We start from the raw sequence: 26,569 nt of genomic DNA on the forward strand, positions 1-26,569 counted from the left end.
TCTCCTGCCTCAACCTCCTAAACGGCTGGGACTATAGGTATACGCCACCACTCTTGGCTTACACCAATCCAAATTTAAGCCTGCCTTTTTTTTTTTGTACATGGAAGAAGTCAGACACTGGGAGATTAAGCAAGGAATCCAGGGCAAGCTGTTTGGTTCTAAGCCTTTTTTATTACAATGGTGCTGGTGATTAAACCTATAATGGGGGGGGGGGGGGCACGCGGCAGCGCAGGCTGGAGAGATGGCTCAGCAGTTGAGAGCACTGGCTGCTCTTCCAGGGGCCCTGAGTTCATTTCCCAGCAACTACATGGTGGCTCACAACCTTCTATAATGGAATCTGATTCCCCTTTCTAGTGTGCATGAAAACAGCGCGCACACGCACACACACACACACACACATATATACATCTCACCCAACTGGTACTCCCCAAGCCACTGAACTGTAGTCTCAATCAGAGAATACTTTAAGTACAGTGCAAGGGAGCAACAGGTTAGGTAATAAGAATAATCTGCCTGTGTCCAGGTTTACAGAGGAATGAATGCCTGAGAATAGCACAGTGCTTGTCCCTGATATTGAGGGCAAACCTGGGTTGGTTTTTTGTTTGTTTGTTTATTTGGGGGGGGGGGTGTTAAAGACCTTAACACTCCATCACTGGAGAAGCCCTGACATTAGAACACCTGGTATCTGGGTTTGTTTGTTTGTTTATTTATTGGGTGTGTGTGTGTTAAGGACCTTAACACTCCTCCTTCACTAGAGAAGCCTTGACATTAGAACACCTGGTAGCTGAAAGGTCAAGGTTTATTTATTACAAAGGAACTTGCACCTTCTGTCTGGACTAATAAGCACCTTTAAGGTTTCCTGACCCTTTAGCTGGAGAGGAAAAGGAGGTGTCTGACAAACTCTCTGGGTCTGAAGCAGCAACTATTGCTAGGGTGGTTTCTTTCCAGGTGGCACTCCTAACTCCCATATCAGAAAACAAGGAGCCTTAGGGATCTCCTTGGTCAGAGTCAGCCAATGAATACCGGGTGGGCAGAGAAGAACCTCAGGAATCCTTTTTTTTGAGACAGGGTCTCTCTGTGTAGCCTGGACTCGCTTTGTAGACCTGGCTGGCCTGGAACTCATCACAACCCACCTGCCTCTGCCTCCTGAGTGCTGGGGTTAAAGGCTTGCACTACCACGCCCAGCTAGAACCTCAGGGATTCTAAAACAGGGTTTCTTCTGGTAACAAAGTTTAAGACTGCTATAGGAAAGCTAAGTGTGGTGGCTCAAGCCTTTAATCCCAACGCTCAGAAGGAAGAGGAAATGAGATTTGAGTTTGAAGCCAGCCTAGTTACAGTGAGACCCTGTCTTAAAGTGTGTGTGACAGAGCTCCAGCTCCCCTGCCCCAAACCACACCTGCTTCATTTTGGCTAACTCCCGCCTTGTGTGCTCATCATTCCGAAGATCCTTCTTGTTCCCAACCAGGATGATGGGCACATTTGGGCAGAAATGCTTGACTTCTGGAGTCCATTTTTCTGGGATGTTTTCTGAAAGGAAAAAAACACACACAGAATTTGAAGATACAGTAATCTCATTTTGAAGAATTCCAAGAACCCTAGTTAAGTTCAGGGGGATTTCCTTTTCCTCTGTAGTTGCAAAAGCACACTAGGGACAGGCGAAATCCCTCAACAGGTAAAGGTGTTTGCCCTCAAACCTGAGTTTCAACACCAGGACCCACATGGTAGAAGAGAACTGTCTCCTGCTTGTTGTCTTCTGACCTTCATGTATACCATGCATGTGTATGTGTACACACACACACACACACACACACACAGTGTAAAAACAAAAAACATTTTGAGACCCATATAACGAAAAAAATCCATTAATTTCAAAATCAAAGAAAAATGCAAAGTGGGCTGGGCAGTGGTGGTATACACCTTTAATCCCAGTACTCAAGAGCTAGAGGCAGGAGGATCTCTGAGTTGAGGTTACCTTGGTCTACAGAGTGAGTTCTAGGACAGCCAGGGTTCCCCATCTTCAAACAAAACAAAATATAGAAAAAAGGCAAAACCTAACTTCCACTCTACAAACACTAAAAACACTGAACAGTGCTAGCCTTTCTCAGTCCCATCAAAAGAGTTGCTGAGGTTCTCAGAGCACAGTAGCGCACGCCTTTAATTCCAGTCTGATCTACAGAGTCCAGGACAGCCAAGGCTACAGAGAGAAACAAAAAACAAAAGAGTAATAGGGTTTCTCTGTTATAGAGCCCCCTGGCTGTCCTGGACTTTCTGCTCAGCCAGCCATTAATTTGCTATTTATTGACTTTGAGGCAGGGCCTCTCCATATAATCCTGACACTCACTATGTAGACCAGACTGGCCTTAAACTCAACAGACATCCACCTGCCTCTACCTCCCAAGCAGGGGACTAAAGAAATGAGTGAAACATCCTTTTGTGCTCTCTTTTTGTTTTTAGAGTCTTGTTATATATAACTGGCCTGGCTTACAGTGTAGGCAGAATGGAGGCACACTACCAGTAATCTTCTTGCCTCTGCTTTCCCACATGCTGAGATTATCACTGTGTGCCACCGTGCTCAGGTAAAGTATTTAAAGCTTAAAGTCTTTAAAGCTTTACCACAACCCCAACAAAATGAAGTGCTCTCTTATTTCTGTGGATAATACCTTTGTAGGTCAGACAGTGACATCAGGTTTAATTCTCAATCACCATGTTGGAGACAGGTTCGCACTGAACTGGAGCTCACCAATTAGGCTAATAGATAGGCACGAGGGATCTGCCTGTGTCCCTCTTCCAGCTGGGATTACAGATGCATGCTGCCTGCTGGAGACCCAAACTCAGTACACCAAGTAGTTTACTAATTGAACTCTCTCCAATCCTAAGGATGTTTGAGGTGAGTAGATAAGATAAAGCTAAACATAGCACGAAAGACTAAAATATTTCTTTTATTGCCACCTTTAATCCCAGCACTCAGGAAGCAGAGGCAGGCGGATCTGTGAGTTCGAGGCCAGTCTGGTCTACAAAGTGAGTTCAGGACAGTCAAGGCTACACAGAGTAACCCTGTCTTGAAAAAAAACAAACAAACAAAAAAAACAAAACAAAACAAAACAAAACCCAAACAAACAAGCAACAACAACAACAACATGTTATTGTTTGGCATTTGTAAAGCCCCAAATTCAATTCGAGACAGGGCTTCTCTACATAACAGCTCTGGCTGTCCTGGAATTAACTGTGTAGACTAGGCTGACCTTGAACTCAGATTGATCCATTGCCTCTGCCTCCCAAGTCCCAGGATTAAAGGTGTGCACCGCTACCACCACTGGCACCAGGCCAGATCATTTCTTCTGCATCATAAAATAACAAGCTTTCTAACCCAAGCCTTCTCTATAATGTGTATTTCAGACCAACCGTTAATGAGACGGCAGAAGTCCCAAAAGGCAATCTGATTGTCATAGGTCAGCCAGCAGGGGGGTGGGGGGTGGGAGGGGGAGGGGCCGGGTCAAAATGTTCAAAGATTCCAATGTTACAGGACAAGGATGTAGCTCTGGGGTAGAACATGTGCCTAGAGCTTGTAAAGCTCTGGGTTTAAAACCATAAGATTCCTGTTGAAACGCTCTCATGGCTCCCAGCCTGGCCTCAGACCCACTATGGTCTCCCTGCTTCCACTTCCAACTCAGGATTAATGCAAGCTTGGCAAGTCCTCTACCACAGACCTTTAGCCTAGGTCTATGGCTTGCATTTTAAATTAGCTTTAACCTTTAAACTATTAAGATTAATCATCTAGATGTAATAGGGAATATTTCTCAACAATTTCTTGTGTAAAGTAAAATTTTAGGTTTTGCTTCAACCGTCTATTGGCTGTTCACAAGATTATTACTGGGTGAGTAAATCTTTCTATTTTGTCTCTGTACTCCTTTATTCAATCTTGGCTGCCACAGTGAGACAGACAGAAAGCGCAAGGAAACATTTTTTTCTTGCATCTGTAATGTAAACCTTAGAAGCAGACCGTTAACTGCTTCAGGTCTGTCAAATAGATGCACAAAATTATGATGTGAGGCCCAGCAGGTTACCCAACATGCAAATTCAAGGCTAGGATACTAAACATCCAACCAGGTTGAGAAAACAACTCCAACTTTAGGGTGACATTAGCTTTTCTTTTCTTTTGTTTTTATTTTTTGAGACAGGGTTTCTCTGTGTAGTCCTGACTATCCTGGAACTCCCTTTGTAGACTGCCCTCCAACACACAGAGATCTACCTGCTTCTGCTTCCCAAGTGCGAGAATCTCAGCGTAGCTGGCAGGCACTTCTGAACACATGGGAAAACCTGAAATTTAATTCTGCCAGTGTAAAAACACTTAAAAAACAAAACAAAACAAAAAACCTATCACATGTGTTAGTGTGTGTGTGTATGTGGGCATACATGTACTCCAGTATATCTGTATAGTGACTTCTCTCCTGTCATATATATAGATCCTGGGGAACAAATTTAGGTCATCAGGCTTGGTGAAAGGTGCCTTTACTTGTTGAGCCATCTCACTGGGACCCATCATGTGAACATTTTGAAAAACTAACCCCATCTCTAACACACACACACACAAGCCATGAGAGACCTAGGATGAAAAATGGAATCCCAAGCCCATGCTCCACTCTCATGGGCCCAGAACTCTCAATACCATGATTCCTTTTCTGTTTTTGTTTTGAGACAGGGTTTCTCTGTATAGTCGTGGCTGTCTGAGAACTAACTCTGTAGACCGGCTGGACATCAACTCACACAGCTCTTTCTACCCCTGCCTCCGAGGCACTGGGATTAAAGGTGTACGACACCACCGCCCAGCATGACTCACTTTCTGAAAGAAGGTCAGAATATCTGTTTTTGAACCACTTGATACCAGAAAGGGCCCAAGAAACCAAATGTTTTCCCATCTAAATAGTGACAACCAAGCAGCCTGCCCCACTCACCTAAACTATCAGGGCTGTCGATGGAGAAACACATGAGTATAACATCAGTGTCGGGGTAGGAGAGAGGCCTCAGGCGATCATAATCTTCCTGTCCAGCTGTGTCCCACAGGGCCAATTCTACCTGTGACAGGAAAACAACCACAAAGTGCAATGTTAACTTACTCCCCATTCTTCAGAAAAGGGGCGCTCACTACATACACTCCAACAGCAGACTATCCAAACTACAGAGACAGCTGGTCCTCTTTATGAGAATCAAATCCCAATACAGGCTGTTTAAAACAGTTTTATTTTATCAGAATAGCCCATTTATAAGCAGAACAAAGCCTACAATTCAAATGTCCAGTTAATAAACCATTGTAGTTTATAAAACCCTATACAAAGAACCAAGGGCAAAGAGCACATCAACTAGTTACCAACTCCAAATGGTCAGCTCTGAAAGCATACATAAAAGTTAACATTATACAGACTGAACAGGTTGTACGTGTGTATTTAGAAACACACACACACACACACACACACACACACACACACACACACACACACACATGAACTTGAAGAACAGAAAGGGTTTGTGGGAGGCTTTAGAGCAGTGGCTCTCTAGCTCTATCTATTGCCAACATTTCAGGGGTGGAATGACACTTTCACAGGGATCACAGATCAGATAGCCTGCATGTCACATGTTTACATTACAATTCTTGAATAGTAGCACAATTACATTTATGAAGTGAAACAAAAATAAGTTCACGATTGGGCGTCACCACAACATGAGAAACTGTATTAAAGGGTTGCAGCATTAGGAAGGTTGAGAACCACTGGTTTAGAGGGAGAAAAGGGAAAGAGAAAAAAAAATGTAATTATAATTTCAAAAAATTAAAAAAGTCATTTTTATTAAAGTGTTTATTATATTACCATGCTACGAGAGAAAAAGGACACCCAAGAAAGAAAATCAAGCTTTGAGTAACAGACTAGGTAACTTTTCTCCATTGGGGCTCCTGAGTGGCTCTGAGGCAGACAGTACCTCTTCCTGAATGAAGGATTCTATCTTTCCTGGGTAAGTCATACTCAAGGATAACAGCACAAAAATGATGACAATGGACCAGTACTAAAAGTGCTGTTTATTTTTCTTTTTTGAGACATGAAACTAGGTTGGCCTCCAATTCATGATGCAGCTGAGGACTCTGCGGGCCTGCTTCTCCCATCAACATGAGAAGAGAATCTAGGGCCTCATGCTTACTAGACAGAATCCTACCAACTGAGCGACATTCTCAGTTTGCCAGTAGATTTCCTATGAGCAAGAACCTGGTTGACCCAAGATATCCAGGCTCAGTTAACAGTCAAAGAGGAGGGGCTGGAGAGGGGGGGTTCAGTGGTTAATGGCCCTAGTTACTCTTCCAGAGGACCCTGGTTCAAGTCCAAATACCCACATGGCAGCTCACAACTGTATCTCTCATTCCAGACGACCTGGCATCCTCACACTGACATATATGCAGGAAAACACCACTGCACATAAAAAATTAAAACCAAAAATAAAAAGGTTCTTATCCGGTGCACAAAAACACTTGTATCCAAGCATGCATGCAAAGACAGACTGAAGTGGCATGGGTCACCTTCAAAGTGTATGCTGGTTCCCAGGCCCCAGCCCAACAACGTGCACTAAATACAGGACCTCAAGCATGTTAGGCAAGTGCTATACCATTGAGCTACATAACCGCTACTTTATGCATATGTGTGCACATGCTTAATTTTGAGTCATTTCACTAAGTTGTCAGACTGACCTTGAACTTGTGATCCCTCTGCTCCAACCTTCTAAATAGCTTCAACTAAAAGCCTGTGTTACCATAACAATTTTCTTTGACTCTCTGAGACAAGGTTTTTCTATTCAGCCTACTCCAGCCTCTGATTTGCAGTCCACCTCTGCCTGCCAACTGATGTGTACAACTACTACGCCATATGCTGGGCTAGAATATCTTTATATTTTATTTTACTGTAGAGGTAAGACCTCACGTACTACAGACTGGCCTCAAACTTGTTTTGTAGCTGAGAATTGCCTTAAATTTTTGACTTTCTACCTGTCAAGCACCAGAATCAGAAACACCTGTCACCATATCCGGTTAGTGTCATGCTACAGGCAATCAGTCTAACAACTGAGCCACATCCCAACTCCTGTTTACTCATCTATATGTATTTACTTGTCGTCTGTCTGTTTGTTTAATGGACACTGTCTTACTCTTTAGCTGAGGCTGAGGTGGAACTTAAAAAAATACCATTTTTAGCGGGGCATGGTGGTGCACACCTGTAACCCCAGCATTCAAGAGAGACAAAGGCAGGCCGATCTCTGTGAGTGTATAAGTGTTTTGTTTGTTTGTTTGTATGCATGTATGTATGTATGTAGCTGGGGGTAAAGATTATGTTGGCTCTCCTAGACAGGAGTTTCAGATATGATTAGCTACCACATGGGTTCTAAGGACTGAATTCAGGTCCCCTGAAAGCATTTAACTACAAGTCATCTTCTAGCCCCAATCTGGAACTTACTCTGTAGTATTTCAAACATGAATTACCATGTCCAACTTTTATTCTCTACAGTATTCTTGGCCAAAATAGGTACCCTATAATGAGAAAGCCTGGAACTCAGAGCAGCTATCTCACCCATGACACCAGGTGTGTACTACTGCACATACTTGTAATTATCCCATGTAGTAAGGAAAGCCTGAACATATGAGACCCTGCTTCAGAATAAATAAGATGTAGCCCAGAAAATCATGAGTTCAAGGCTGGCCTTGTTTAACAGTGATATAGAAATAAGCCTGAATGCCAGCACTCGGGAGGCAGAGGTAGGCGGATCGCTGTGAGTTCGAGGCCAGCCTGGTCTACAAAGTGAGTCCAGGGTGGCCGAGGCTACACAGAGAAACCCTGTCTCGAAAAACCAAAAAAAAAAAAAAAAAAAAAAAAAAAAAAAAAAAAAAAGAAATAAGCCTGAGCTGTCTCAAAATTAAACTACTGATCAATCAATTAACTCAAAAAATGTGGCAGGGGAAAATAGATTTCTGTTTCTAACATTTTTGCTACACTATGTACAAAAAAAAAACCTACTCGAGCCAGGCAGCAGTGGTGCACACCTTTAATCCCAGCTCTTGGGAGGCAGAGGCAGGCGTACTGCTGTGAGTTCCAGGCCAGCCTGGTCTACAGAGTGAGTTCTAGGCAGCCAAGGCTACACAGAGAAACCCTGTCTCAAAAAACAAAATCAAGAAAAACAAAACAAACCACACAAACAGGTACTAAGACACAATCGCATCAGCTATTGTGGACTTTGTACTCACCTGCTTTCCATCCACTTCAATATCTGCCACATAGTTTTCGAACACCGTGGGCACATAAACCTCTGGGAACTGGTCCTTGCTGAAGACTATGAGCAAGCATGTCTTACCACAAGCTCCATCACCAACAATCACCAGTTTCTTCCTGATGGCAGCCATCGCTTAAACATAAAACAAAAGGTATTATCTAGAATGTGTAAGAAACCGTAAGCAGCTGGGCGTGGTGGCACATGCCTTTAATCCTAGCACTGGGGAGGCAGAGGCAGGCGGATCGCTCTGAGTTTGAGGCCAGCCTGGTCTACAAAGTGAGTCCAGGACAAATAGGACTACTGTTCTTGAAACCCCTCCACCCCAAAATGTGGAACGATGTTCTATTTGGCACACAAAAGCTATACACCAAAAACTATGCTTAATGGTATAAGATTAACAACCATCCCCATAAGATGAGGAACAAAACAAAGATTTTTTTCTTGACACTTTTTTTTTTTAAAGTTTTTCGAGACAGGGTTTCTCTATGTAGCCTTGGCTGTCCTGGACTCGCTTTGTAGACCAGGCTGGCCTCGAACTCACAGCGATCCTCCTGCCTCTGCCTCCCGAGTGCTGGGATTAAAGGCGTGCGCCACCACGCCCGGCTCCACACTTCTTTTTTTTTTTTCTTGACACTTCTACCTAGAGCCATTCCGTAAAAAATTTTAAAGGAATCCACTCAAAAAAATAGAGTCTGGTATAGCTGCTTGTGTCCTTAATTTTGGCACTGAGAGGCTGAGGCAGTAGGTTGACTACGAATAGGAACTAGATTACAATATGAGACTCTGTCTCAAATAAAAACTAAATATATACAAATTATCAGAATGAATAATGTAATAATGTAGGATATGGGTTGGGCAGTAAGTAAGTAATCAGCTAGCCAGCTGTCTCAAAAATAAGTAAATAAGGCCAGGTATGGTGGCATACATCTTTAAGCCCAGCAATCGGAAAGTTGAATCTCTGTGAGTTCAAGCCCAGCCTGGTTTACATAACAAGTTCCAGAACAGCCAGAGCTACACAGTGATCCCTTATTTCAAATCAAAACCAAAACAATAAAATCAACCAATCAACCAAGTAATCAATCAAAGTGCTGGCTCAATAAAGTGCTTGCTGCTTAAAGCGTAAGCTCTGAGTTCAGATTACCAGCATAGAAAGTCTATCAAAAGACAGCAAGTGGTGGCTGGAGAGATGGTTTAGTGGTTAAGAGAACTGACTGTGCCAAGCATGGTGGCACACACCTTTAATCCCAGAAAAGGAAAGTGGATCACGAGGCCAGCCTGGCCTACAAAGCGAGTCCAGGACAGCCACGGCTACACAGAGAAACCCTGTCTCAGAAACAACAACAACAAAAAGAGCACTGACTGCACTTCCAGAGGACCTGAGTTGAAATCCCAGCATCCACATGGCAGCTCAATCCGTCCTTATCTCCATGACCTGACACCCTCACATAGACACACATGCAGGCAAAACACCAGTGCATATAAAAATAAATAAAAATGCTGGGAGGCAGAGGCAGGCGGATCGATGTGAGTTCAAGGCCAGCCTGGTCTACAAAGTGAGTCCAGGACAGCCAAGACAACCCAGAGAGATCCTGTCTTAAAAAACCAAAATAAGTAAATAAATAAATAAATAAATAAGAGCAAGTATATTTTTATACATTCGCAATGAACAATCTGGAAAATGAGCAATTTCACAGCTTGGCGTGGTGGCTCATCCTGTCATCCTAGCACCTGACTGCCTAAGCAAGAAGAGGCTTACTTACTTCCAGTATGAGGGCAGCGGGGGCTACCTAGTTCATTCTAGGCCAGTATAAACTATAGTATGATATCTCAAAAATAAAAGCAAAATAAATTCTGCAAAGTGTCATGGGGCATGATTTTAAACCTGGGCTACATTGTACATTCAAGGACTGGAGATGAAACTCAGTGGTAGAACACTTACTTGACTAACATTTGCCAAAATCTGGGTTTAATCCCTAGACCTCAAAACCAGATAAAACCAAATTTAAGTTTGAGAACAGCTTTAGGCATAGTGAGATCCTGTACCAAAACTCCAAGTAGGAGCTGAGCGGTGGTGGCACACACCTTTAATCCCAGCACTCGGGAGGCAGAGGCAGGCGGATCACTGTGAGTCCAAGGCCAGCCTGGTCTACAAAGCAAGTCTAGGACAGCCAAGGATACACAGAGAAACCTTGTCTCAGGAAAAACAAACAAACAAAAAACAAAAACACCCCACCAACAAAACTCCAAGAATACGCATGTGTGGTAGTAAACCCCTGTAATCCTAGGGCTTAGAAAGTACAGGTAGAGGCAGAGGCTAGGGGTGCTGAAATGGCTTAATTGGTTAAGGTACTTGACACCAACCCTAACAACCTTAATTCAGCTCTTGGGACCCAAAGGGTAGGAGAGAACCAATTCCTATAAGTGGTCCTCTGGCCTCCTTACATGTGCCATAGCAAACATACATGGGCACTTAGTAAAAAATATTTTAAAAGAATAAGGTGAAGTTTGGTGATGGACCATATCTTTAATCCCAGCACTCAGGGAGGCAGAGGTAGACGGATCACTGTTGAGTCCAAGGACAGCATGGTCTACAGAGAGTCCAACTTGAGTTTGATCTCTTCAGAACACACAATAAAAATGCCAGATGATGCCAGGCAAATGGTGGCACACTCCTTTAATCCCAGCACTCAGGAGGCAGAGGTAGGCAGATCTCTCTGAGTTTGAGGCCAGCCTAGTCTACAAAGTGAGGCCAGGACAGCCAGGACCACAAAAGAAATCTCGTCTTGAAAAACAAAACAAGGGGGGGAGGAGGACAGATTGATTGATTGATTGAGCAAGTGAAGCTATTTCCTTGAAGCTGCTTCTGTCCTTGCCATTGGTGATGTTCTATGAGATCCCTTTAGAGTTGAAAAATACCATCTCTCTGCCTCCCTGAGTGCTGGGATTAAAGGCATGCGCCACTAAACTCAGCTCAGATTTTTTTAAAGATGTTCAAGTGGCTAGGCCACAATCACACAGCAATGTACAATTCTCTCCATTGTATCCAGCGGTCATGTTTGTATGACTACGCTTGACTCACATTTGTCTGAATAGCATTCTGAAGTCTTTCTGGAACAATCTAGTGGCTGCTCTTCTAGCCTCTAGTTTTTGTGTGTGTTTGTTGAGACCGTGTATCTTTGTGTAATAGTGCCCTGGCTATCCTGGAACTCACTTTATAAACCAGCTGTGGCCTCGAACTCAGGGACCTGCCTGCCTCAGCCTCCTGAGTGTTGGGATTAAAGGCATAAACCTAGCTAGTTAGCCTAGAGTTTCTGTTTTTGTGTTGTTGTTTTTTTAACTCAACTTAAGAGTCTTTCTAGATTAAACTGGGTTAGGGAATTAAAAACAAATGCTCAACAATGATATCCATGAAAGTATGAGAACACAGAGGTCTAGCCATGGCGGCAGACGCCAGCAGCACATGTGGAATGGAATGGAAGGACTCTAAAAGGGGGGAAGCAAGCCCAACCCACTATCCAAAGGGAGTGGCAGAGGCTCCCTGAGAAGGCTCAGCAGAGTTGAGAGAACCTGGCTGCTAGTCCAGATGACCTAGGTCCAATTCCCAGCACCCACATGGCCCCTAACAACTACCTGTAGTAAGTAACTCCAGCTCTAGGGGATTCAATACCTTCTCTGGGGCCTCCACAGGCACCAAACCTGCAAGTGGTGCATATACACACAACTAGGCAAAACACCCATACATAGAAAATAAAAAGTAAAAGAAACCTATAAACATTGTATACACTGACCTTTAAAACACGTAGTAAAGCCAGCTAGGAGTAGTGGTGTTGTGTCTCTAATCCTAGCCCTTGGAACCAACCTGGTCTACATAGTAAGTTGTGGGCCACCCCTTTCTGGATATAGTGCGGACTCTGTTTTTAAATATTATTATTTTTGGTTGGTTGGTTGGTTTTCTTTTTTTCTTTTTTTTTTTTCCGAGACAAGGTTTCTCTGTGTTGTCCTAGACTCGCTTTGTAGACCAGGCTGGCCTCGAACTCACAGCACTTCACCTGCCTCTGCCTTCCGAGTGCTGGGATTAGAAGTGTGCACCACCACACCCAGCTTGTTTTGTTTTTCAAAACAGGGTTTCTCTATGTAGTCCTGGCTGTCCTAGAGCTTGCTCTGTAGACCAGGCTGCCTCTTTCCAGATGATACTCAGGGAATTTAGGGATTTAGTATAATTTACAAAGAAGAGCTTAGATAGCCTAACACAAATTGGAAGGATTTTTCTAGTACAGATTTTGATTGGCAGGACTTAGTTCCAGCCACATGTTCTTAATTAACAGATTTTTTTCCTTCACTGAAAAGGGTAAAAGTGCTCCTTACGGATGCTTCTGGAACTCTCTCTGTTCTGTCAATCACTGTAGTAGTTAACACTTTAGAATGAAAGGTACATAAAAAGCAGTTAAGATAACAGAACTACAAGAACTAATTAGGAGTCCTAAGTTTACGAAAGATGTAGAAGACTGGCAAATAAATGTTAGGGACCAGAGACTGCTCAGAGGTTAAGAGCACTTGCTTTTGCAGAGGAACTGGGCTCAGTTCTCAACACCCACATGATGGCTCACAACCACCTGTTGTAACTCTAGTTCAGGGGATCGGATGAGGACCAGGATGAACATGATCAAAGGATGCTAGCATCCACAATAGATGTCTCAAGAACACCTGTAACTACAGCTCAGCTCAAATGATCTAATGGCCCCTCCAACATCCATGGGCACCTGCATACACACAAATAAAATAATGTTAAATCTCCCCCCTAGACAGGGTTTCTCTGTAGCCTTGGCTGTCTTGTAACTCTCTTTGTAGACCAGGCAGGTCTCAAACTCAAAGATCCGCCTGCCTCTGCCTCCTGAGTGCTGGGATTGAAGGTACACACTACCATGCCCGACAATAATATGAAACTTATTTTGTTTATTTATTTTGAGACAGGGTCTCACTCTATGACCCCAACTGGCCCAGAACTTACTTTACAGACTAAACTGGCCTTGAACTCAGATTCACCTGCCTCTGCCACCCATGTGCCAGGATTAAAGGCATGTGCCATCACACTTAGCAATAAAATCAATATTAAGAGAGAGCACACATAAGGCAATGCAGCACATCCCCGTAAATCTAGGAATTTGAAGCCACCTTGAGCTACATTGCAAGACCCTGCCACAGACACAGTTTAGGGGATATGGTTCAGTGTCCAAGCACTTGCTTAGCATGTATAAGAAAGACTCTGGAGCCGGGGCTGGAGAGATGGCTCAGCGGTTAAGAGCACTGACTGCTCTTCCAGAGGCCATGAGTTCAATTCCCAGCAACCATATGGTGGCTCACAACCATCTATAATGTGATCTGATACCCTCCTCTGGCCTGCAGATGCACATGCAGGCAGAGCTCTGTATACATAATAATAAATAATAAATCTTAAAAAAAAAAAAAGACTCTGGAGCCAATCCCTAGTACCGACAGGAGAAAGCTTCTGGTCTCAGAATCTACAATGGCAGCTCTCAACTGCCTAAAACTATAGTCCCAGAGGATCCAACACCAGGAATGCAAGTAGTAACAGACACACATGCAGGCAAAACACCCGCACACACAAACAGACAAACAAGTAAATGGAGCTGAAATCGATGCTAACTTGACAGAATGCCTGCCTATCAATCATGAAGTCCTGGCTTTGCTCTCCAGCAACACATAACTGACTGTGGGAGCAGACACCTGTCATCTTAGCACTCTGGAGGAAGAGGCAAGATTAGGAGTTCTCGGCCAGACTTAGTGAGCTCAAAACTAGCATAGGATATGAGGCTTATGTTTTGGAAAACAAAAGAAAAAAATTACAAAGGAAGGACCCAGACTGCGTAACCAACAAGAGCTTCCAGTTTCCAGCAACCAGAGAAACCTTTTAGTTTACCACGAAGAGAGAACTGAAAGAGTGGGGAGATGCAAACGTCGAGGTGGGCGGTGTGAAATGTTCTTCCAAAGCACGAGGGAATACATTACAACTAAGACAAACTGTAAAGACATTCTACATATGAAAAAAAAAAGTCACAAAAGACAAAACATTTTGTGATTTCATTTATAAAGTGTTTAAAATAGCAGACCTATGGAAACAGAGTAATTGGTGGTTGCTTAAGGTTTGAAATGGTATAAAAGACTAGAGATGACAGCTTGAAGTAAGGCTTCTTTTTTCTTTTTTCTGGTGGTGAGTATGATGGCTGGATTTATGTCAACTTGACACATATTAGAGTCATTTAAAGGAGGGAATCTCAACTGAGAAAATGCTACCAGAAGATCCAGCTATAAGGCACTCCATCCACTGAGTTACATCCCTGGCCCTTCTTTTCTCAAAAGAAGCAAGACTTAAACAGTAGAGCCAGGCATGATCATGCAAATCTGTGATCCCAGCACTCAGGGAGGCAGATCTCAGAGTTTGAGGCCAGCCTGGTCTATAAAGTGAAGGCTGTCCTGTCAAGAAAAACAAAAAAACCCTGTCTTGAAAACAAAAGAAAAACAAAAAACAAACAAAATCAGTTGACAGCGATACTGGGAAAGGAAATGTGTTTGCATTAAAAGAGACACTCCACTATTCCAAAAACAAGGCTATAAGCTAAGGAATTTTAGAATAGCTAGGCATGGACAAATGTCGCCTTTGAAGGCAACAGTTATTAGTCCAAAATGAGACCACTTATATACTTTGTCTGGCACTCAGTTACAGGTACAGAATAGGTGAAGAGTTGGATTTAACCATAGCTGAAGTTCAGTTCTACTAGATAAGATGAGAAAGGAGGGACTGGAGAGATGGCTCAGAGGTTAAAGGCACTAACTAACTGCTCCTCCAGAGGTCCTGAGTTCAATTCCCAGCAACCACATGGTGGCTCACAACCATCTATAATGTGATCTGATGCCCTCTTCTGGCCTGTAGGCCAGAGCACTGTATATGTAATAGTGAATAAATAAATCTTAAAAAAAAAAAAATGAGAAAGAAGGAGTGGGCTGATAGCTCACCAAGTAGAAAATCTGCAGTGGTACATGCCTTTAATCCTAGCACTTGGGAGGCAGAGGCTGGCAGATCACTGTTCGAGGCCAGCCTGGTCTACAAAGTGAGTCCAGGACAGCCAAGGCTACAACAGTGAAACCCTGTCTCAAAAAACCAAAAATCTGCCTAATACACAATGTCCCCAGTTCAGTTCCCACCAAAGAAACCTATTGTGGTGGTACACATGAGATACTATCTCAAAAGAAGAGAGAGAACTGGAGCTGGCAAGGTGGCTCAGTGGTTAAGAGCACAGGCTGCTCTTCCAGAGGACCCAGGTTCAATTCCCAGCACCCACATGGCAGCTCACAACTGTCTATAGCTCCAGTTCCAGGTGGTCTGACACTCTCACACCAAGGCACATAAAATAAAATAAAATAAATTATTAAAAAAAAAAAAGAAGAAGAAGAAGAAGAAGAGAGAGAAGTGAGAGGATAAAATTGGGAAAGGGTTAAAATTTTACAAACAAGGAGGTGATAATTAGAGCATGAACTGAAAGGGAACAGCAATGGAAGGATGATAGATCAATGAACTCTAAGTTCCAGTGGGGCCGAAGAATTTCAGTGTTTGAATATTGAATACACAATGATACGTACCCCTCTAGGGACCACATATCCTTCTGTAGTATCTTATTTACCAAATGAAATGATGATACTTTTAAAAACCAGTAATATATTTTAAGAAGGACTCACTTGAAAACAATCTGTAGGTCAAAGGAATGAGAAATAAAGTGTATCTTAGGTTGCTTTGCCTTGTTTTTTTCAAGACAGGATTTCTCTGTTGAGTCCTGGCTGTCCTGGACTCACTTTGTAGGCCAGGCTGGCCTCGAACTCAGATCAATCCTCCTGCATCTGACTCCCAAGTGCTGAGATTAAAGGCACAAGCCACCACGCCCAGCTGCTTTGCCTTGTTTTTAACAACTGACTATTGATGTCATTTCCAGTGTCCTCACTTCTTTGACCAAGGCTAATAACTGATCCCTCTGCTGCTGCCATCAGTAATAAATTACTAGTCCACAGCCATCATGTGGAAAAAGTACATCACATGTCTTTTAAAGTGTCTATAAAGCCGTGGATTATGCACTGTTCGTTATCTCATCATTCTGCAGAAAACCAACCCCAAGGTGTGCACAGGCCACAAGTGCCATGAGACCCAGGAAAGAGGCTGCTTCTGGGCGGCAGCAAACCCAGTGGATCTCCACAGTCTCTACTGGCAGAAGGGAACTTATGGAGTGAGAAACTGTAAGTCCATCGGAGACTGTAAGAGCACACTGCTGTTTTAACTCCACAGAGCCGCCTTAGGTGTGCTGGTTAGTTTTGTTTGTTTGTTGGTTTTGGACAGGTCTGTGTCTCTATAGTCCAGGCGGCCCTGCAGCTGGATGTGTAGCTCCGGCTTTAAACTCAGGGACTCTCCTGCTGCTGCCCCAACTGCTGGGATTAAAGGCATGCTCCACAACACCTCACCTTCCTCATGCGTGCATGTGCATGTGTTCATGTACACATGTTTTGTCTGTTCCTGGAACTACTATGGATACTAGGCTAGCCACAAACTCAGAGATCCACCAGACTCTGCCCCTCTAGAGTGCTAGGATGAACGGCGTGTGCCACCACAACCCAGCCATTGTTGGTTAACTGTACAGAAAACTAGGTTACCTCTGAAGAAGGACCCTCAACTGAAGGACTGCATCCTTCAGATTAAGCTGTAGGCAAGTCCATGAGGACATTTTCTCAATGAACAATCAATGCGAGAGCGCCCAGCCCACGGTGAGCCTCACTACCCCTGGGCAAATGGTCTTGGGCTGTACAAGAAAGCAGGCTGAACAAGACAGTGGGAGCAAGCGAGCAAGCGTTCTTCCCTCTGGCGTCTGCTGCTTCAGTTCCTGCCTCCAGTACCTGCGCTGGTTTCCCTTGATGATGAACTATATGTGACCTGTAACCTGAAATAAATCCTTTTCTCCTCAAGTTACTTGTGGTCATGATGTTTACCACAGCAACAGAAAGCAAACAAGAACACCAGTCGAACCAACACTGGTTACTCCCTACAAGGAAATAAACCAAGATTAACTAGATTCAAGCCAAGAACTAAATTCCACAAAACCCAAAATTATATTCAAGCCAAAACCTGAATTCCACTACTTCTGACATTTGTTATCCCAGCATCTGAAGAATAAAGACATGAGGGTTAAACATTCAAGGCCAGCTTGGGCTACGTAGTAAGTTTCAGGCTAGCATATAAGACCGTTACTTCAAAAACAATATCAAAAGAGATGAAGAGACAGTTCGTTAGTTAAGAGCACTTGTTCTTGCCGAAGACCAGGATCTAGTTCCAAGCACCCACATGTTGGCTCACAACCATTCATAACTCCAGTTTGAAGGGATCCAATGCCATCTTCTGACCTCTGTAGGCATCAGGAACACATATGATTCACATATATAACTTCAGGAAAACATTTACATACACAAAATTTTTTTAAAATTGTAATTAAAAACTCAAGGGCATGTAAATGAGATAGTTGGGCTAATAAAAGCACCTGTCACCAAAAGGGCTGTATTTAATCCTTGAATCCCACAGTGGAAGAAGAGGAAAGCTGTACCAGCTGATGTAACTTTTTTTCTAGACAGCACTTTCTGATCTATAAGCTTTAGCAACAAGGGGCTTTCTTTTAATTTTTATGTTCCCTACAATACTTAGCAGGGTCAAAAATCGCACTGAATAGATATTTACAAGATTAAGGAATTTAGCCTTTCCAAATATAAATGTGTTGCTGGCATACAAAGAAGGTATGAGGGCTTTTAAATTTTTTGTTTTGAGGGCCGGGCTTGGTGGCGCACATCTTAAATCCCAGCACTCGGGAGGCAGAGGCAGATCTCTGTGAGTTCAAGGCCAGCCTGTTCTACAAAGGGAGTCCAGGACAGCCAAGGATACACAGAGAAACCCGGTCTCAAAAAAAAAAAAAAAAAACTGTTTTGAGACAGGGTTTCATTATGTATTCATAAGTGGCCTGGAAGTAACTATGAGACCAGGCTGGACTAGAACTCAGATCCACATGCCTCTACTTCCACATTTGGCCAAAAGAGTTTGTTTTGTTTTGGGAATGCTAGGGCATGAACCAAGGACTTGCACATGCTAGATAAGAGCTCTGGCACTGAGTTATGTCCCCTACCTTTAAGACTTTTTTGAGGGCTAGAGAAATGGCTCAGTGGTTAAGAGCACCGCCTGCTCTTCCAAAGGACCAGGGTTCAATTCCCAGCACCCACATGGCAGCTCACAATTGTCTGTAACTCCGGTTACTCTGTTACCTTCATACTTAATGCACATAAAATGAAATTAAATAAATTATGTTTCTTAAAAAGACTTTTTTGAGACTAGCTCAAGAGATGGCTCAATGGTTAAGAGGCTGCACTTCCAGGCAGGTGTGGTGGCACACGCCTTTAATCCCAGCACTCAGGAGGCAGAGGCAGGTGGATCACTGTGAGTTCGAGGCCAGCCTGGTCTACAAAGTAAGACCAGGACAGTCAAGACTATACAGAGAGACTCTGTCTTAAAAATACCAAAAAAAAATCAGAAAGAAAAAAAAAGGGGGGGGGGGGGAGGCTACGCTTCCAAAGGTTATGAATTCAATTCCTAGCACCCACATGGTGGCTCACAACCAACTATAAATGGGGTCTGATGCCTTCTTCGATCATTCATGCAGACAGAACATTCAGACATAAAATACATACATATATAAATTAAGCATGGTGGCCCATGCCTGTAATCCCAGCACTTGAGGAAGCAGATCTCTGTGAGTTCAAGGCCAGCCTTGTCTACAAAGTGAGTGCAGAACAGCCAAGGCTACACAGTAAAACTGTCTTGAAAAAACAAGCAAAGGTACTGGAGAGATGGCTCAGTGGTTAAGAGCACCACCTGCTCTTCCAGAGGTCCTGAGTTCAATTCCCAGCAACCACATGGTGGCTCACAACCATCTATAATGTAATCTGATACCCTCTTCTGCACATAAAGTACTCATATGCAATAAACAAAATAAATAAATCTTTAAAAAGAGAAAACAACAACAACAACAAAACCAAGCCAAATAAATAAATACCCTCACTTATTAGCCAAACACTAATTATCAGGAGGCACAAAACAATCCTCCAGCCAAAAAGCAGAAGTGGAAAATAATTCATCTGAATTACACTGCCTCTGCAGGATCAAGATGTTTATAATATTTTAAAAGATAATGAATAAATTTCCATGCAGATAAAATAACCATAGCCTTAAAAATGACTAATTCACTGTACTTAACATAATTATAATTTTACCTCATGCATCTTCAAAAAGGCTAATTATGCAGAAGAAACAGTGATGATTATAGCAAGCTTTCTACCATTTTTAGACACTTGGACACCAAACAAAACGCAAAACAATCTCATTTGTCAAGGGCTCAGCGACGGGGTTGGAATGCAGCTCGGCAGCAGAGCTCTCCTCTGGCACATGTGCAAAGCCTTGAGTTTGAACCTTAAAATTACAAAAAAAATGAAGTGCCTCCTCTAATAGATATAACATTAAAATTTGAGACTGTAACATTTACCCTATTTGCAGTATTTAAAACCTTAGCTCTCAAACATGTAATGCTAAAATTTACACATCTTAGGTTTTTCTCTAAATTGAAAATATGTATGATGTGAATGACTATTAGAAAAACGAAAGTTGTCTAGCCTTTTAGGAAATAAACCTGAAGAGTTAAGCCAAAACCAGGGCATGGTAGCACATGCCTGCAATCCCAGCACTCCGGAGGCAGAAGCAGGTAGATCTCTGTGAGTTCAAGGTCAGCCTGGTCTACAAAGTGAGTTCCAGGACAGAGAAACCCTGTCTTGAACACCCCCACCCCAAAAAATTAACACAAAAAAGACTTTGAGTTAGCCAGGTATAGTGGTGCACACCTTTAATCCAGCACTCAGGGAACAGAGGCAAGCAGATTGCTGTGAGTTTGAGGCCAGCCTGCTATACAGAGTTCCAGGACAGCCATGGCTACACAGAGAAACCCTGTCTCAGGGGAAAAAATAGAGCCCGGAATGTATAAATACTTCTTGCAAAGTGTTAATTTCTTTTAAAGGTTTATTAATTTTTATTTTATGCATGCAGGTGTTTTGCCTGTATGAATGTCTATATACTACGGTGCATATCTGGTGCCCACAGAGGCCAGAAGAGGAGCCCTGGAACTCAAATCACAGAAAGTTGTGAGCCCATGTGGGCACTGGGAACTGAATTTGCTTCCTCTAGAACAGCAGTTCTCAATTTGTGGGTTATGACCCCTTGGGGTGTGTGGGTGTGTTTGTGTGTGTGTGTGTGTGTGTGTGTGTGTATTTGTGTCTCTAAGGACCCTTTCCCAATGGTCACATATCAAATATCCTGCACATCAGATACTTACAATTTATAATAGTAACAAAATTACAGTAATGAGGCAGCAACGAAAGTAATTTTATGGTTGTGGGTCACTACAACACAAGGAACTGTATTAAAGGGTTGCTGCATCAGGAGGGTTGAGGACCACTGCTCTAGAAGAACATCTAGTGCTCTCAGCAGCCAAGACATCGCTCTGTCCTCTAAATGTAAAGATTCCTTTTTGTTTAACATGCAGGAGTGTTCTGCTTGTGTGATACAATGTAAGCAGTATAAAAAACACCTTGATTGAATTCTGGGTAGAGTACTGCACTGCAATTAACAATAACCAAATAAATAAGTAAATAAATCTGGAGTCATTAACTTATAAAATTCTAAAACCCAAAGCCTTAACTATTCTTGCCAAAACAATGAAATATCCATCTTCCACTAGTCAAGCTTAGAGCTACATCCCTATTTCAAAGGCCTTTCCTCGGCTCCCATCTTAGATCAGGCCATTTAGTGCTTTCTTGTAGCACCTCACACACACTTTTTTTGGTTTTTTGAGACAAGGCTTCTCTGTGTAGCCTTAGCTGTCCTGGACTCGCTTTGTAGACCAGGCTGTCCTCCAACTCAGAGAGATCTGCCTTCCTCTGCCTCCCCTAGTGCTGGGATTAAAGGCGTGTGCTACCACGCCAGGCAGCCTCACACATCTTAATTCTCTTCCAGGGTTTCCTCTTGCCAAAATACACTGAAATGAGAATATTATCTTTGCTGGGGGCTGGGGCGTGTGGTGTACATCTTTAGTTTCAGCACTTAGGAGGCAGAGGCAGGCAGATCTCTGTGAGTTAGAGCCCAGCCTGGTCAACAGAGGGAGTTTTAAGACGCCAAGACTACAAAAGAAATCATATCTTGAAAAACAACAACAAAAAAGAACGTCATCTATAGTAGTCACCATTACTGGACAAGTACGTAACAGGTAGTGTTCAAATAAAACAAACAAATCTGGGAATGTCTCTGTGTGGTGCGGGTACTTGATGTCTTGCTCCACTGCTCTCTGCCTCAGTGCCTAAGACGGGGCTTTGCTCAGCTGGAAGCTCTTAGGATCCAGCTGTCTCTACCTCTGCCCCAGCACACTCTTGCTAGGGTTATAAGCTCACACAATCAGTCTGAATTTTTTTTTCATGGGTGCATGTCTTTTTGTTTGTTTGTCTTTTGTTTTTCGAGACAGGGTTTCTCTATGTAACAGCCCTGGCTGTCCTGGAACTCTCTTTGTAGACCAGGCTGGCTTTAAACTCACAGAGTTCCACAAGTGCGGGGATTAACAGTGTGTGTCATCACGCCAGGCAGAGTTCTTCTTTGTACTTGCACAGAAGTACTCTTACCCACTAAGCCATTTCTCCAGCTATGAACATAGTTTTAGAAGCAAACAATCCTTATATAGCCAATCTGTGGTATAACAGATTTTTAAATGTTCATTTATGGGTCAATGAAATACACAAAATAAATTATGTAAAGAAATGCTTATTTTGCTTCGTGTGGTTGTGAAAACTTTTACACTCAGAACTTGGGAAGCAGAGGTAGGTAGATCTTTTAGAGTTTGAGGCCAGCTTGGACCACAAGATGAGACCCCACCTAAAAAAAATTTTTTTTGGTATGTATGTACGTATTTTTGAATGTATGAAGCTGCACATGGAGGCCAGAGGTGAACCTCAGTTGACATTCCTCAGGAGCCTTACAACTTGGTTTTTGAAACAGGATCTCTGCGTGCTAGGTTCACCCATTTGGTGGTTGCTGGCCAGCCAGTGAAGCTTCCTTCAGATGTTCCAGCATACTTCCTGGCATATTGTAGTTTTAAAGAAACCATTTTATCAAATAAGTAAGGATAAAAGCCACAAGCCACAGCCAGGAGTGTGGCGCATGCCTATAATCCCAGAGCTTAGGGAGGCAGAGGCAAGCAGATCTCTGACTTCTAAGCCAGCCTGGTCTAAAAGGCAAGTTCAGGATAGTCAAAGCTATACAGAAAAAAAACCTGTCTTGAAAAAATAAACAAACAGGGGCTAGAGAGATGGCTCAGAGGTTAAGAGCGCTGACTGTTGTTCCAAAGGTCCTGAGTTCAATTCCCAGCAACCACATGGTGGCTTATAACCATCTATAATGAGGTCTGGTTCCCTCTTCTGGCCTGTGGGTGTATGTGCAGGCAGAACACTGTATACATAATAAATAAATAAATCTTAAAAAAAAAAAAAAGAAAGAAAAAACAAACAGAAGCCCACACAAACCACCTTAACATTCCTCTTACTATAACAAAGAATTCAAAGTTAACCAAAATCAGCTGCAAGATATAGTCATTGCTAGGCACCCAGAGCAGAAATATCATGAGTTCAAGACCAGCCTAACCCACACAAGATCCTATCTTAAAAAAAAAAAAAGGGGGGGGGGGGAGGAGAGACAAGGCCAGTGAGCTGTCTCTAGGGGGTTAAGATCACTTCCATGAAAGCTAACCACCCAAATTATACCCTAGAACACCTGTGATGGAAGGATAGGACCAACTCTTGCATGTTGTCCTCTGACTACCACATTCCTGCCTAAAGTACAAGTGTTAAAGAAAACGGGGCTGAGCCTGGCATAGTGGCACTCGCCTTTAATCCCAGCATTCAGGAGGCAGAGGCAGGTGGATCTCTGTGAGTTTGAGGCCAGGCTGGTCTACAAAGAGAGATCCAGGACTGTCAAGACTGTTACACAGAGAAACTCTGTCTCAAAAAACAAAAACAATGGAGCTGGCCAGATGGGAAGGAGAGAACTGATTTCCACAGGTGTCCTCCAATCTCCACACATGTGTACACACATGCACATATATACAAAGCAAGTCATAGAAAAAGTTTAAATGCCTTCAAGATTGGAGGACAAGAGAATACTAATAGTAATTATTAGCAGCAATCACATTTCCAGATTTTATCCTAATAATGATCTTTCAATAGGAGAAAAACATACCTTACAAAGGCGCTGAAACACACAGCTTCTGTGACAGCAGTTGTACAAAGTACCTGGAACTTCTCAGATGCAAGGCTATAAAAATAAGAAATATGTTTATTCATAAGGATAAAAACAATGTAAACGTCTTTCCAGACAGAAAAATGTGCAGCACTACTTAACTGCATTTGAAGAACTTGTCAATGACATCCTTGGCCTGAGATTCTTTGCCATAGTCCTTAACCATTACACACGACTACAACCTATCACACTTGAGGGCAGTGGCTCTCAACCTTCCCTAAGGCTCTGACCCTTTAACACAGTTCCTCATGCTGTGGTGACCACCAACCATAAAATTACTTCTGTTGCTACTTCACAACTGTTATTTTGCTATTGTCATGAATCATAATGTAAATATTTTTGGAGATAGACATTAAAGGGTGATAACACAGGTTGAGAACCACTGTTTCATGGGTTGTGTTCCCTTACCCCGACCCCATCAACCCCCAATCAATTTTGCAAAGGTCTATCTATTTCACTGTTTTGGTTTTCTGTCACTGTTATCAACCTCAACTGGGTTAATCTGGTGCTCAATACCACACCACTTCCTCCAAATTGACACACACACAGGCTCATCACAATTAGATGCAAGCACACAAAAACAGCCCTGGTAGCTTAATGAATTCCACCTGTTAAGCCACCATTGATGAGGGTAGTCTTTAGTGCGTGTTGTAAAGCACTGTTAAGGTCATTACCCCTCTGGCAACAACACTTTCCTTGGGTGTGGTGGGTGTGGGGGATGTAGGTGAAGCTAAACATTGAACATACTAGAGCTTCTGCTCAATTTAATGGTGAAAGGGAAAAGCTGTCATTAGTATCACAAAAATTATCATTTATACCATCCATGACCTTCCTTTGTAAGCATAGTAACTTTTACCTGGGCATGATGTCACATGTCTTTAATCCCAGCAGAGGCAGGAGGATCGCTGTGAATTTGAGGCCAGCCTGATCTACAGAGTGGATTCTAGGACAGTCAGGGATACATAGAGAAATCCTGTCTTGAAACTCATCCCCCAACAAAAAGGATGTAAATATGTGTATATAAAACATGCGAGGGCCGGGCATGGTGGCTCACTCCTTTAATCCCAGCACTCAGGAGGCCAGAGGCAGGTGGATCTCTGTGAGTTCAAGGCAAGCCTAGTCTACAAAGTCAGCCTAGGTAAGCCAAGGCTACACAGAGAAAGTCTTGAAAAACCAAAAACCAAAACAAAAAACCCCAAACAAACAAACAAAAAAAGCCAGGCATGGTGGCACACGCCTTTAATCCCAGCACTCAGGAGGCAGAGGCAGGCGGATTGCTGTGAATTCCAGGCCAGCCTGGTCTACAAAGCAAGTCCAGGACAGCCAAGGCTAATACAGAGACCCTGTCTCAAAAAAACCAAAAACAACCAACAACAAAAAACCACACACACATACATATACATTTATTGAAGGTCTTGCATCTATAATCTCAGACTCAGGAGTTCCAGGTTAGCCTCCCAGGGGTTGAAATTTAAGGAGTAAAGCAACATACTCAACTCCAAAATTTCATTACAGTATTTTTCTTTCTGCCCCATTTACTTACTTGCGTGTCTTGTGTGTGCATGTATATACATGTGTAGAAGCAGATGCTACAGTACACACGTAAAAGGCTGAGGATAGCATATAGAGGTTGATTCTGTTAGATTCTAGCATGTGGGTCCCAACAATACAACTCCAGTGGTCAGGCTTGGTGATACAGACATCTTTACCTTGCTGGCTCTGTTATACAAATATTTTTTTTTTGGGGGGGGGATAGGGTCCAAGACAGAGTTTCTCTGTATAACCTTGACTGTCCTGGACTGACTCTGTAGACCAGGCCCACAGCGATCCACCTGCTTCTGCCTCCCAAGTGCTGGGATTAAAGGCGTGTGTAAACACCGCCCAGCTCTTTTTTCTCTTTTTTTTATACATATTAGTGTTTTGCCTGAAATTATGTATGTGCATCACATGTGTGTTTGGTGCCTTTGGAAGTTAAGAAAAGGGCACCAGATCTCCTTCAACTGGAGTTATGGATGTTTGTGAGCCACCATGTGGGTGCTGGAAACTGAACCCAGGTCCACTGCAAAAATAGTATGTGCTCTTAACCACTGAGCATCATCCGAGTTCCCCTATTTTTTTTTTGAAGATTTATTAATTTATTTTATATAGATGAGTGCTCTATCTGCATGTACACCTGCATGTCAGAAGAGGGCACCAGACTCTAGTATAGATGGTTGTGAGCCACCATGTGGTTGCTGGGAATTGAACTCAGGACCTCTGGAAGAACAGTCAGTGCTCTTCACCACTGAGCCATCTCTCCAGCCCCTCTAGTCCCCCTATTATATAAATCTCTCATCATCTAAAGTTAGAAAACCCTTAGAGTGAATACTACATCTTCTAGACCATGTAACATTTTAATGAATGTCCTTATCAAATAGTATTTCCTTTTTAAATTTTGTTTATGAATACTGAGTGCTCATAAGCAAGTGTTTTACAAGCACCTTGGGCTGGCTAGTTTTATGTCAACTTGACACAATCTAGCGTCAAAAGAAGAGAAAACTAGCCGGGCGTGATGGCGCACACCTTTAATCCCAGCACTCGGGAGGCAGAGGCAGGCGGATCGCTGTGAGTTCAAGGCCAGCCTGGTCTACAAAGCGAGTCCAGGACAGCCAAGGCTACACAGAGAGATCCTGTCTCGAAAAACCAAAAGAGAGAGAGAGAAAAAAAACTTAATTTAAAAAATGCGGGAGCCGGGCGTGGTGGCGCACGCCTTTAGTCCCAGCACTCGGGAGGCAGAGGCAGGCGGATCGCTGTGAG

At 43.0% G+C, this 26,569-nt stretch overlaps 1 protein-coding gene and 1 long non-coding RNA gene across 3 annotated transcripts in view; one reads left to right on the plus strand and one right to left on the minus strand.

Annotated features, from left to right (window-relative positions):
- The window catches only part of RHOA (ras homolog family member A), a 34,778-nt gene that overhangs the window by 1,513 nt on the left and 6,696 nt on the right, over window positions 1-26,569 (minus strand). For both annotated transcript variants that reach the window (XM_084752774.1, XM_084752775.1), the window contains exons 2-5: window positions 23,714-23,788; window positions 8,270-8,427; window positions 4,953-5,073; window positions 1,397-1,527 (exon numbers count right to left, since the gene is read on the minus strand). In XM_084752774.1, the coding sequence (XP_084608900.1) occupies window positions 1,397-1,527; window positions 4,953-5,073; window positions 8,270-8,425 (408 nt within the window). In that variant the 5' untranslated portion in view covers window positions 8,426-8,427; window positions 23,714-23,788. The remainder of the gene's footprint in view (window positions 1-1,396; window positions 1,528-4,952; window positions 5,074-8,269; window positions 8,428-23,713; window positions 23,789-26,569) is intronic.
- LOC311580940 lies at window positions 8,434-23,012 on the plus strand. Its single transcript, XR_014773604.1, has 2 exons — window positions 8,434-21,929; window positions 22,238-23,012. It is a non-coding gene; the product is annotated as an uncharacterized lncRNA (long non-coding RNA).

The sequence above is a fragment of the Acomys minous genome (genome assembly GCF_964271855.1).
Source record: "Acomys minous genome assembly, chromosome: 13".
Taxonomy (NCBI): Eukaryota; Metazoa; Chordata; class Mammalia; order Rodentia; family Muridae; genus Acomys; species Acomys minous.